This window comes from Lutjanus erythropterus, chromosome 22 (genome assembly GCF_056507025.1).
Source record: "Lutjanus erythropterus isolate fLutEry1 chromosome 22, fLutEry1.hap2, whole genome shotgun sequence".
Taxonomy (NCBI): Eukaryota; Metazoa; Chordata; class Actinopteri; order Lutjaniformes; family Lutjanidae; genus Lutjanus; species Lutjanus erythropterus.
The window spans coordinates 27,351,442-27,364,979 of NC_139338.1; the positions used below are offsets into that span (position 1 = coordinate 27,351,442).

Genomic DNA, 13,538 nt, shown 5'->3' on the forward strand with positions numbered 1-13,538 from the left:
TTTTGGGGAGTCTAATGAAAGAAACATAAAATACGATAAAGATGATAAAAATGACCTTATAAAGTTTCGTTCAGTGCACAATGTCAGAAAATGGTGAAACCAAAGACGACGTCCTGTAATGTCTTATCTGGTCCACAAACCACAAAGCAAAGAAACCAGAAAATATTCACATTTAAGAAGCTGAAATCAAAGAATTTTGACAAATTCTTCTTAAAACTTAACCTAAAACTCTTAAGACGACTCAAATCGATTATCAAATTGTTGGTGATTAATTTAATGATTCATCGCTCTCCTCTGAGCCTCCTGCACACCTTCAACATGGAGAGACAGCCTTAGTTACGGTTGCCATGCTATGATTGGACAGTTGCTGTTTGGAGGTGCGGCTTAGCGAAGGGTTGATTCACTTTTAAAAATACTGAAACTAATGTCCCGTCTCTTGTTGGACAGATAACCAACCACGCTTGAGGATAATCGGGTGGCCAATCACACCTCAGTGGTGCCCAGCGCCCCCCATACAGAAACGCCCCTGTCTTATTATATTACAACAAATAAATCTGACAAAGTGTTTTAAAAGTCTGCAGCCAAGAAAATCATTGCAGCTCTCTCATGGAAATTTTGCCAGCGGTTGTTGAACTTCTGCTTCGACTGAGGTTGATTTTTTTCTAATAGAGGACAACCTTTCTCCAGAGGACTTTACGTTTTTTGTCTGTTTAAGCGAAGAACGCCACCTCTTTTGACCCACTCCATCCTGTTAAAACTGCGGAGCTGGTGTGTACCACCGAGGCAGGAATGTAACTTTTCCCCTTTTAAAAACTTTAACAATGAGTCTCGTAAATCCTAACAGCTCCGTGAGCAGAACTGCACATTCCTCAACACACACACACGCTGCAGCTTTCAGCCTCGCCGTGTTTGGCAGGTGTCTGACGACGGTGCACGCGGGGACGACCCCCAAAGTAGTTCGCAGTTTAACCGCAGGTCAGAGGTCAGGGTTTATTAAACTGCTGGTAACCACGGCAACAGAACTGATGCTTCAGGATCGACTAACATCACCGTGGGTTCAAGTTTAGCTAAAAGAAATCAGCATATAATACATCTTTGACGTGTGTTTAAGTTTTAATTTAAGTTTTATTTACTTTTCTGTTTGGATAGAGACCCCTAAATCAGTGTCCTCCAGGGGATTTTATTTATTTATTTATTTATTTTTCTGGCACTTTTTCATGTTTTGTGCACTGCAAAGGAACTGGACCACTGGAAGGGGACTCTAGAGGGCAGCTAATCATGTTTTGTGTCTTGGAAATGTACTCTAGAGGGCACTTTATCATATTTTGTGCACTGCAAAGGAACTCTAGTAAGTTTTGACCACTGGAAGGAGACTCCAGAGGGCACTTTATCTTGTTGTCTGTTACAATAGACCCCTCTGGAGTGCTTTTCTTCCTGTTTCTAGGTTTCATGAGTTGTAGTTGGTTGTGCAACTTTGATTGAGCGTGTGAACATCTGTACTTGTTCAGTGACACCTCAAATGTTGGGGGGCGTGACTGTTTTTTTCCCCCATTTCCCTCCTTTTTTTTTTTTTTTTTTTTACTCAAAACTTTGAGCGTGACATTCAGACATGACTTTCAGGTGCCTCATTCACATTGTTTTTCTTTTCCCTTTTTGTCCCTGTTGACCTCGGCAGGAAGGATGGAGCCATTATCTCACACACACAGACAGAGGGTGGGCATGAAGGGGGTGTGGTCTCCTTCAAGACACTCACAGTAAACTTTCCATAGATCCAGAGCAGTCAGAAAAGACATGAAGAGCCGAGTGTTAACAACAACATCTCTGTCATGGGAACAACTGATTATTTGTTTTATTCTTTAATAAAGATTCTTTTTAAAAAAAAAACAGATTTGGAGTTGATCACGTATATGTATTTATCAGTTTTATGTAATTCGTAGGAGAGAATAATACCTGTGAATATCTATAAAACAACCTTTTTTGCCATGGATGACGATGGACAAGTGTGATAAAAACACTTAAACGTTGATTTTGACGTGTGGAAACTTTAAACTTATTAGAAAATCTGGCCTGTACAGGGAGATATTGACCAACAGGCTGGTAAAATAACTGCTTGTTGAGTCTCATTCCCAACTGCAACTTTAAGTGTAGCCCCAAGATACGTTGATTTAAAGAAAACAGATAAAATAAATAAAAGTCAGGAGGATAAAACTTGGATATCATAAGAATTCTTAAAATATTTGTTCAAAGAGATAGAAATGTACTGTATTTGAAGTTTATTCTTTGAATAGTTGCTAAAAATATATATGTCAACCTTATCTTGTGTGCAAAAGATAAAAATCTGTCATGACTTCTCCCCAACGCTGCCCACCGCAGCACGGAAAGAAGCCCAATATCAAAAGTAGAAATCATAAAGAACCCAGTATGAATGTTAAAAATCTGAAAGAACCCCAAATTCAACACTGCAAAATGTCAATAACCCCACTGTCAGTGGTAAAAACCATAAAGAAAGCCAATAACAACTTCAAAAATCAGAAAGAAGCCCAGTATAAATGTTAAAATCCCAGTTTGAACACTGTAAACCTCAACATCAACATTAAAAATGTCAAGAGCCCAAATATCAACACTAAAAACCATAAAGAGCCATAAAGAGTTTTTGTCTTTATTAAAGTTTAATTCAACATGTGATGAAGACTGTTATATTTGACATCATATCAGTTACTCTGAGGCAAAAACACCCCAAATTATTCTTAGAAAAATATGTAAGTAAGGCAGTAAGTGCTAATCTATCATTTTTATTTTTATTATGATCAATTTCACAATTTTTTTCTCACGATGAAATATTTAAATATATACTGTAAGAATAAATTTGAAGTATAAATATAATGTAAGCAAATGTAAGAAACATATATATGAAACTGTACAATAAGGTATACATGTTCATCTTTCATGGGAAAATAAAAATATTACATATTTATTTTTTCTAAAGCTTTATCTGTTACAGGAAGTTAACTTCCTCCTGTTTCCACCAGATTTCACAACAGATTAATGAGAAAAATGATGTTGAGAATCACACACACACACACACACACACACACACACACACACACACACATGCACACACACACACACCAAATCAATGTGACTAATTATTTTCAAAAATCGGCCGATCATAATTTTTTCCATTCTAAGAAAAGTTTCTTATATTTAAGTTTCTCACTCATCCTCATCAAGAGACGCATCATGATTCAGAAAAATGTACAGAAAATGTAGATTGCATGTGATGAAGTGATGTTGTCACAAAATCTCCAGAACAACACGCCGATGATGTTTATCCTGCAACGACTTTGTGTCAGTTTGAAAGTTTCAAAAATACAGACGTACTTTTCTGTTTTGTTTCAAAATTTAAGTTGTGATTTTAGTTAAGAAGTGAATCTTCAGAGCAGATGGGGACTTCCTGTGTCTGTCCCTCTTACTACAAAAACTTAATTTGAATATTTCTGGTTTCGTATCAGACTTCAAGCTGTTAAAACATGTTCTGTTTGTTCGGTTTACTCTCTTTCATACATCTTATTGTGCTACATGTCAGTGTAGGAAATTAATTGTGTTAAAAATAACTCTTCTGAAAAGGCCTCTAGAAACGGTTAAATAAGAAAAATCAGGTGCTGAACTAAACCCCCCAGACTTAAAAAAAAAATCTTTTCAAATCAAAACAATCACTACTATTTAAAGGTTAAATAGATTATTTTTTTCTGTGTGAAACACCTGAAGCAGATTTCTCAAAGTCTGATTGCGTGTGAAGTGAGGAAGATGACGGGGGTTTGGCTGCAGATCAGCTCTGCATGTTGTAACTCTGTGCCCCCCCCCCCCTCGCTCACATTCACTCTGCAGGCAGTTTATCACAGCACACACTCCTGCACATCATCACACACACTGCATCACACACGCAGGTTTACTTCTTCTTCACCTCTGAGAGACAATTACTCAAAAACTGAAGATGGGAAAAATTAACGGATGCCTCAAATGCCTCTTTATCTTCTTCAATGTGGTGTTTGCAGTAAGTAGAAACACTTTTTTAAAAAAAAATAATTTCTAAAAAGTTTTTTTTTTCCTTTTTTCTGCTGTTTGTTTGATGTTTGTGTTTGGAGCAAAATGTTAAAAAAAAGAAGAAAACTGTAAGATTAAATTCATCAAAAAAGAAATTTAAGTTTTTTTTCTTCATAGCTGTCCACTGGTTAGATTTTAGAAAATAGTTTTAAAAGGCAGTAAAAAGTTTATAAACATGATAAAAAATTATTTCAGCTTTTACTAAACTAAAAAGCCAGTGAGGAAATAGTTTCTGTGCTAAAAAAGACAACAAAATGCAGATTTATTTAAAAGAAAGAGAAAAAAGATACTTAAAAACCTTGATATTAATATAATAAAGTCTAAAACTCTTAATTAAGTGCATGCATGAAAAAAAAACACTAAAAACATGATGATGTTGAATTAAATTGAATCTGAAGCAATAAAACTTTAAATAAAGGTGTGAAACAGAACATTTCAGTCACGTTGTTTCAATCAGATTACGTCTTTTTTTCGTTCATGTTCAGTAAACAGTCATTTCCAGTAAAACAGGGAGACAGGAAAAAAGAAAAAAGGGAAAAAAAAAAAAAAAAAAAAATCAGGACAGAGGACGGCTTCATATTTCATTCCACCCTCCAACCCCCTTCTTCTGCCCCCTAATGAAGTTTGATTCCTCTCTGCTGCTGCAGCAGAGGATGTTTTCAGCTCCCGGCGCTGACAGAGAAAAACAAGACAGAGAGGAAAAAAAGAAAAGAAAAAAAGAAAAAAAGAAATTAAAGAAGGCGGAGTTCGAAGGGGCCATTTTAATTTTGAGGAACATGTGAAGGGGTTTTTTATGAGTGAAGAAAAATAACTTTAAAATTAAATAAACTGCATTTGAATTTTCTGCAAGAACTAAATGTAGTTTATGAATAAAAACAAAAAACTTTTTTTTGCCTAATTTTTCTAAATTCAGTTTCATTAAAAGAGAAACAAGTCACACTGTAAAAACTGAGAAAACAGCTGCCTTCATGAGCTCTTTGAGGTTTAAGGTTTGAAATAAACTTCAGTTTTGTTGACCTAAAATCTTTTGTTGAGATAATTTACTTCTTAACTTTAGATAAAATTTAAAATATTTAATTATTAGTCATGATTCACTTTCACTTCAACAAGTTCACTCAGTAGTTTTAGAGATTAATTTATCTAAAGAAGTAAAGTAAATTATTTCAACACACGATCATCATGATTTGTGTTTTATAGTGTAGAAATGAGACTCTTTCAGATTTCATTGACTCGACTTGTTGACTTTGCTTTCGATAGTTGAATACAGCGACATCTGGTAACGTTTGCAGCTGGTCAGGTGTCTGACAGAGGACGTCTCCGGTGTCTTTAGAGCTCTGTCTCCCTCTAGTGTCTCAGTGCAGAAATGACAACGACATGAAATTTAAAAACCCCAGCATGCACTGGTACATCCTCCTCATCTACTTTATGAGAAAGGATGCTCTGTTTTATTTATTTATTTTGCTTTATCAGTTTTCACTACTGGAACAGAAACATTAAAAAAAACACAGGGAAAAAAACAAGGCTTTGACTCTAAACTAAAGTAAATTCCCTCTGAGAAAAGGCAGAGCCAGCAGGATTTGTCCGAACTGCCTGTAAACGCATCAGGATCACAACCGCCATCGGTTTTGGTCGGTGAAACGGCCCCAGCTGCAAAATAAGCAGAAAAAACTAATTAAATACAGACAGAGAGCAGCGTCTCTGCAGACAAAGACACCACTTCAAGCTTTCAAAATGAAAAATACACTTTCCATGTCGTGTGTTAACATTTGACTTTTATTCGGTTACGTCGTGTACAAACGGTTCCACGAAGGGGCTGCAGGTTTTTGTTCCAATCAGTCGACGGCACTCCTGATTCGACTAATCAGCTGATTAAATGAGTCGAGTCTGGTTTCACTGTGACTTTAAAGCCTTTTAAAAACTTTGAAAATGTCAAACCTGCTCTTTAAAGTCATGATAAGATATTCAGATATATCACAGTCATTAACAGAAACTTTTTTTAAAAAAAGAAAAGTCTTTCCCAAACCTTTTTTTTTTTTTTTTTTTTCCCAGTAACGCACTTTTTTAAAAATGACAAACCATCTCAACCTGATTTACAACAGGGCTTATTAATAAATACTTAATGTGCATAAATTATCTTGATGCATGTTATTGAAATCATGCAGGTTTTAAATACTTGATAAATGAGAAATAAATGTATTTAGGCTGAGCTTTTTTTTCTCTCATCAGGAAAAAAAAAGAAAAAGGACATTTTTAAGCAAACAAAAAACAAGAGCATCATCTTAAATTTGCAGAATTTTATTTGGGCACCCAGATAAAATCTCCCGTGTCAGTCTCTGAGGAGCGACCGCTGCTCTAAAGATTTTTCCATCATGTTTCTTTTTTGGAAGTGAACGTTTTTTTCCGATCATTGTCCTCACGGTGGCTCCACGCCCAGTTTAGAAACTCTGCTCCATGTTTCTTTCTGTTATATCATCAACATTATGTAACAGCTTGTATAATGTTTACAATGTAGGATGTTATTTTTGGCCAAAATGCTTCATTCTTTATAGATTTAGGAAAGATGGAGAAACCAGAGGCAGCAAGCAGGATGTTTTCATTTAAATTTAATTTATTAACATGTCATTTGGTCCTTCTACATTCTTTACACTTTATGTTTTGCCATTTTTTCTTTTCCTTTTTAAGACTCAGTATTTTGGTGGCACACTTCGGCCGCCGTACGACGTCTCGCTCCGCCGTCTCGCGCCGCCGTTTTGCTAACAAACTAACTCGTGTGATTTTTTTTTTCCTCAGCTCATCGGATGTCTGCTGGTCTTCGGGGCCGTGAAGTCCAGCGCCTACAGCTCCATGGTAAACAACAACAACATTTTGTGAAATACACCTTTGTTCAATGTTTAGTCGAGCAGGTAAATATGCAGCTGGAGCTAGCAGCCAGTTAGCTTAGCTTAGCATAAAGGTTGGAAGAAGAACACAAGCAGCTTTTATGTTGTTTTTCATCTTGTTATGCCTCTTCTGTCTTGTTACATCATTTGTTTTTTTGTCTTGTCACCTTTTTTAACGTCATTTTTTGTTACATCTTTTTCATTTGTTACATTGTTTTTTGTTTTTTTATGTCACTTTTTGTCTTGTTACATTTTTTTTTTTTTAGCTTTTTCCTTGCTATGTTTTTTTTTTTTTTCTTGTTACATCCTTTTTTTAACGTCATTTTTTATTTTGGTATGTTTTTCATCTTGTTATGTTGTTTTCAGTCTTCTTACGTTGCTCTTGACTTTTATGTTTCTTTGTGATTTTTTTGTCCTTGTTGCATCTTTTATGTTTTTGTCTTGTCATGGCTGTTTTTCTTTTTTCTTTTTGTTATATCTTTTTTGTCTTGTTGTGTTGTCTATAGTCTCATTATGTGTTTTTGTCATCTTTCACTTTTTTGTCTTTTTTTGTCTTGCTGTGTTGTTTTTTTTTGTCTTGTTACATCCTTTTTATTGCGTCATTTTTCATGTTGGTGCATCTTTTTCATCTTGTTACGCTGTTTTAAGACTTGTTATTTGTTTTTGTCATGTTACGTCGTTTGTCTTTTTTATGTTTTTGAGTCTTGTTACGTCTTTTTCACCTTATTTATTATTTGTCTTGTTACATCTGTCGTGCTTGATAAGCATTGATGGATACAGAACCGTCTTATCTCTGTGGTGTTGTCCATCCATTTAGGCTGGTCTTGGTGTTTGAAAGGCAGTGTGCAGAGAAAAATAAAAATAATCAATAATTCCCCTTAAATGCGCTAAAAGTAATGTAACAATTCTGTCTTCCATCTTAAAATGTAGGGAGTAAAAGTATAAAGTTGTCAAAAATGGAAATACTCAAAAAAAGTACATATCTGAATAATCTACCTAGGTACAGTAACAAAGTATTTGTACTTAGTTACCTCCCACCTCTGCATATTTTTCCGGTGAGTAAACAGTAGTAATCGGCCCGACAAGAGCCAGGATGGGTGGAAATGGATGGATGGCCAGAATGATTCCCAGAACATAGTCTGGCCCCGATTCCTCTGAACCTCCTCAAACTTTATCTTGGTGTTTCAACATCGGACGGCGCCGACAGCTGCCGCCTGTCAGGAAAACACAAACCGAACCACAGCCGCTGGCAACGGAAGCCACACCGGAAACGAGGGAAGGTCAATCTGCCAGGTTACGAAATCGTGAATCAGTCAGATGAAGTTTCCTCCACGCTCATTATCTATCCGGTCAACGGTCGCTGATGCAAACACGCAGTTACAGCTTCCCATCACAGGATTTCTATTGGCAGAAAGAGCGGCAGATTTACTGTAACGTGAGTCACAGGGTGAAACAAGGAGATCATATGTGAACAATTACATCAATCAAGTCGAGTCAAGAGGGTTTAAGAGTTTGTTTGTGCTCATTACTGGGGATTTTTATTTTACATCAACTTTTAAAGAACCTCATACGACCTCTTATAACCCGCAGTATAAACTGTCACGATACTCTGCCAGCTTCCAAGGCTGGTTTGCGTCAGTGGAAATCAAGGCTGATTGTGTTAGTCATCTGAAAATACTGAATACCTGCTTAGAAATGTTTAAAACAAGCTGAGGTGAAGGACTGATGGTGTTTATAAGAAGGCGGCCAAGCTGCCGAGGCGTAGTGGAGGCTTTCGTTCCTCCTCTTAATTCAGAACAGATGCAGCTTCGAGGGGAGTTTTTCCATTCTCGCGCTCCGTCGTCTTTCCGTGCAGAAACAGAAAGACAGGAAGGTCTGAAGAAGTTATCAGATCAGAAATACTGTGGGCAGAAAAATAAAAAAATCCTGCGTCTCTTCAGCCCTTCAGCTCGTCGTTGTCAGCTAATCAGATTTACTTTTCATTTCTGCCGAGCGTTTACTGAACAACATCGTGAAATTTTAGGTTTCCTGCGTTCCAGCGTCCATTTTGTGGGATGAAGCATTTAAACTTGTCCATGGGCTGAAATTTGGCTCCTAAAAGGACAACTGCCTCTGTCTCTTACCAAAAATCCATATGAATGTAATGTATTTATGGGACAAAATAAAAAAAAAAAAAAAAAAAGTTTAAAAGATGGCAATTAATTAATTAATTAATTAATTAATGACGTCAAACTTTCCACTTGATGGACTTCTGAAGGACAGGATTTATTAAAGGACATTTCTACAGGCTGTTTCTGTTTTCCTTTTTTGTTTTCTTATGTCTTTTAATGTCTATGTCTATCTTCGTTTTTTTGTCTTGTAAAGTCTTTTTTATTTTGTTACGTTGTACTTGATGCACTGATGGATCCACCCAGTGTTTCTGTCGCGTCCATTTAGTCTGTGGTCGATCTTAATGTTGGGAAGCCGATGATGTAAAATAAAAACTAAAGTAAGGAGCAGAGGTCTAATCTCGACTGGCAGACCTCTGTGGGTCTACAGAAGCTTCAAGTTGCCGTTTGAGGTTGCAGTTTTGCAGTAACTCAGTGTCTGTGTTGTGTTGATTCCCTGCAGATTTCGGGGGTCGGGGGCCCGAGTCTGGCGTGGAGCTGGGTGTTCGCCCTCGGCGTCCTCTCTATCTCCTGCCTGGGAATCTACGCCGGCTGCAGCGAGAAAGAACTCGCCCTCAAAATAGTGCGTACCGCAGCCCGAACAAAAGAATGACTTCATATAAAGATGTCTTTGATTAGATTTGTTGCTCAGATTGTTTCGTGTTCAGTTTGCAGGTTTTATGGCGCTTGGAATGGTCATCATGCTGATCTTTGGCATCATCATCGCCGTCACCAGGAACCAGGTCATATATCTATTGATCTGTTGATCCATCGATCTATTCGTCTTTCTATTTGTTAGCCTTTTCACTTTAGCATGCATGCTAACATGCTCTGTCCATCTTGACGCTGCCATCGATAACTCTTTACTGCGTCCAGTTTCGCTCCCGACAAAATATTCACGAAAATGTCCAGAAGTATGGGGGACTGAAACTGACACAAAATAAAAATAGATAAAGGAACAACCTCATGAATAAATTAATATGCCACATTTATTTTTCTTCCTTCGTTTTAATTTCCCAAAGTATTTATTAATTTATGTTTTTTAATTTATTTATTTTACTTTTTTGTGTAAATAAATTAAATGTATGTAAATGTATTTATTGAGTCATTTGTTTATTTTTAATTTTGACAGTTTCGATTCTCCGAATTGAAGTTTCAGAAATCTTAATTTTCTACCGTCATTTAGGACAAAAATGCTAACGCTCCATCTTTCACGATGACACTGTTTCTCTCTGTTTTTCTTCACTCTATACTTTCGTATCAAATCTCTATCCTGATACTGTTTTTCCAACGATAACATCCTTTATCTTTGATTTTATTCTCCATCTGTCACGATGCCAATGTTGTTCTTTTCTTCTTCCAGATAAAAGCTTCGTTTAGCGAGGCGTCTGCCTCGGTGGCGGAGCCCTTCATGAAGGATGAAGGGATGAGAGCCATGATTGAAGCGCTGCAGATGAGTGTAATGTTCTTTGTGTAATATTAACCCTTCTGAGTGACGAATGCTGGCAGAAAACTTTAACACACAGAGTTCTGTGTAATGATTAAATTACAATCACACAAATGGCACCAATAATTTGTGATTTATTCTTTGGTGTAATTATGTTTTGCATTATTCTCAGTTCTTTCACATAATATTATTGATATTTACTGCAGTTAAAACTCACATTCTCATGGTTTTGCAGAGCGGATGCTGTGGAGTGGTGAGCGCCTCCGACTGGGGTAATAAAATCCCTGATTCCTGTGAATGCACCTCCGGACAGCAATATGGACCGCTGGGAATTGGACAAGGCTGTACATCCAGACCTGTGGTTGGTTTTTGTAAAATGAAACTGAAACATCAGGTTTAGAATTTAAAATGGGAATTCAGTGAGTCTGATCTGATGGAAAAGCTGGTGCTAAAAGCAAAAGCAACCTTTTTTCTCACTGGTTGAACCAACAAGGATTCATTTTTAAACCTGATTAAATCATGAATTTACTTAGTTTAACTCTGAATTATGCTGCACCAAACTTTAAAACTAGCTTAACATAAAAAAAAAAAAAGATTCATTTAAACCTCTTTAAACTCCAATTTAAAATAAACTGGCTTCTTTTTTTAAGATGGAATGAAAAACTTAGAAAAACATGAGAGGGGCGTTCAGATGGATTCTTCCAGTGAACACGATGAAATGGACCGTCATAAGAAGGCTAACTGGGCTAACTTTTTAGCCAGCTAGCAAACAATATAAGGTTTAGTTAGCTTTTGAGCTAGCTTGCACATAATATATACAAATTATGTAATGAATAACCTATTAGCTAGCTAGTAAACAATAGAACTTTTAGGTAGTAAACATCGTGACATTTTTAAGCAAGCTACCTAGCAAACAATATATTTGTTATTTTAGATTTTATTTTAGATAGTTGGCAAATAATGTAATATTTTGTTAATAATTTAGCTAGCTGGGCAGCAAACGATATAAAGTATTGTTTTTTCTTAACGTTTTTTCATGTTGACCATATTTTGTTCTTGTTTTCTTGCAGGGAACCACGGGCCCCGACCGAATCTATAAACAGGTATTCAATCAGTTACCCAACATAAAACTTCCCGGTCAGAGACGGAGTCCAGATAATGACCCTTTCTCCATCTCCTCTCCTGCAGCCCTGCAGTGATATCATCTTTATGTATGTCGACATCCTCTTCAAAATCGCCATGGCCTTCTGCTTTGGATTTGCTGTCACTGCAGTAAGTTCTGCTGTTATTCTCCTTTGCTTTTATTTCTTTATTTATTTTTACCATGGTAACTGTGACCAGTGTAGCGATGTCCAGCACTCCATTAAGATCTCTTATCACCGCGGCCACATAAAGCTTCAGAGGAGGGAAAAATGAACCGATAAAAACAGGAGAGTTCCAAACCTTGTTCTTGTTTCCTGCATGGAAAATGTCCAGCATCGGGTGCATCACAATGTCAACATGATGTAAATTTATTATTTTTCTTTTACTTTTGGATTACTTCAATATATATCTAAAAAAAATGTTTTGTCTAATATGATATTTCATGTTTATTAGGTATTTTAGGTTTATTAATTGTTTGTCCAGAATGTATATTTAGTTAGTAGTGATGGGTTTGCTAGCTATAACTGGATTTGTTGTGAGACTCTGCTAACAATCCAGTTTTTCTAATTCTGTAATCCCATTACTCCCCAAACCTGAAAATCTTATGACTATAACATGAACCTATTGTTAGATTATCCAGGAAACGTCTATATTCTAATGTTTCTCTGAGGATCTAAATAAAAGCTTTTAAATTTAAATATAAATGAGTAAAAAGCAGCGGGGCCGTCCATTCTGCAGCTGTATTTTTGGGTAAAGACAGTTTGACCTTTTAGCTCCACTCAGAACAACCCAGTCAGCTATTAAACTAACAATATACAGGCAATAAACTGAAATAAAAAACATTTTTATAACAGCTGTTGGTCGATTTGTTCTGCTGTACCTGCCGCAGGTCTTTCTAACTGTCTACCTGTCTTTACAGCTGTTGGGCCTGCTGGTCTCCATCCTGATGATCTATCAGGTAAAACGCCATGACAACTCAGGAGGACCATCCATCGCTATGAAGGGGTACTGAAGGAGCCGTCCGTCCCTGACCCCTGACCCCTGATCCCTAACCTCTGCACTATAACAGGAGGACTCAGCGCTCAATACATGACCTCTTCTTCTTTTTTTTTATGTCATTGCTGTCTTCTAAGCGAGCGACATGGAGAGCAGGAGACAGAGAGAAGATGAGGCAGCACTTTTTATTTCTCCCAGCTTTCTACTGTATAATATCTGCAGACTTTTATTTTTTGTGAATCATTATATCTCTTTTGCGTTATTTGATGATATGCAGTATTATAGCAGTCTTATGTAACAGAGACATATTGTACAAAAGAAGCAGTTTATATGCTCAGTCTTCACCACATCTGACTACAGTTTACTCATTCTTTAGAACTGGGACAAAACATTTTTGACCAAAACATGTTAAAGTTTAAAATTTCCATCAGATTTTTACAAAAACGTGAATTTATCAGGCATAAAAAGGGTTAGCTATATGCTAAGGACCCCCGTCTCACTTCCTGGTTTAAAAAAAGGCGGGAAAACTGCTCAAGCAATGGTAAACTTTTCATCAAATCTACAAAATATTGTCATCAGATTTGTCTCAACCATAACATATCAACTCTGTAGCCTTATAAATCAAAGCTGAGTAAGAATTATGTTTTAAAAATATGTATTTTGATTGGCATTGCGAGAAATCTGAGCAACTTAAATACTTAGCAAAATAAAATGGCTGCACACTATAAGCAACATTTTGTCAACTCTGTAACATTTAATAATAAATTTAATCACTAGGAAGTTGAAGCGTAAAATCAAAACCCCTAAAAATACAGTTTTGTC

At 36.5% G+C, this 13,538-nt stretch overlaps 1 protein-coding gene across 1 annotated transcript; it reads left to right on the forward strand.

The window, feature by feature from the left end:
- Positions 1–3,893: 3,893 nt before the first annotated feature.
- On the forward strand, positions 3,894–12,875 carry LOC146307051 (tetraspanin-8-like). The gene is made up of 9 exons (XM_084711467.1): positions 3,894–4,054; positions 6,895–6,951; positions 9,594–9,713; positions 9,799–9,873; positions 10,494–10,589; positions 10,813–10,938; positions 11,648–11,680; positions 11,766–11,849; positions 12,640–12,875. Exons 1-9 carry the CDS (start codon positions 3,995–3,997, stop codon positions 12,730–12,732), a joined length of 744 nt encoding a protein of 247 aa, XP_084567593.1. The 5' UTR covers positions 3,894–3,994; the 3' UTR covers positions 12,733–12,875.
- The last annotated feature ends 663 nt before the right edge of the window (positions 12,876–13,538 follow it).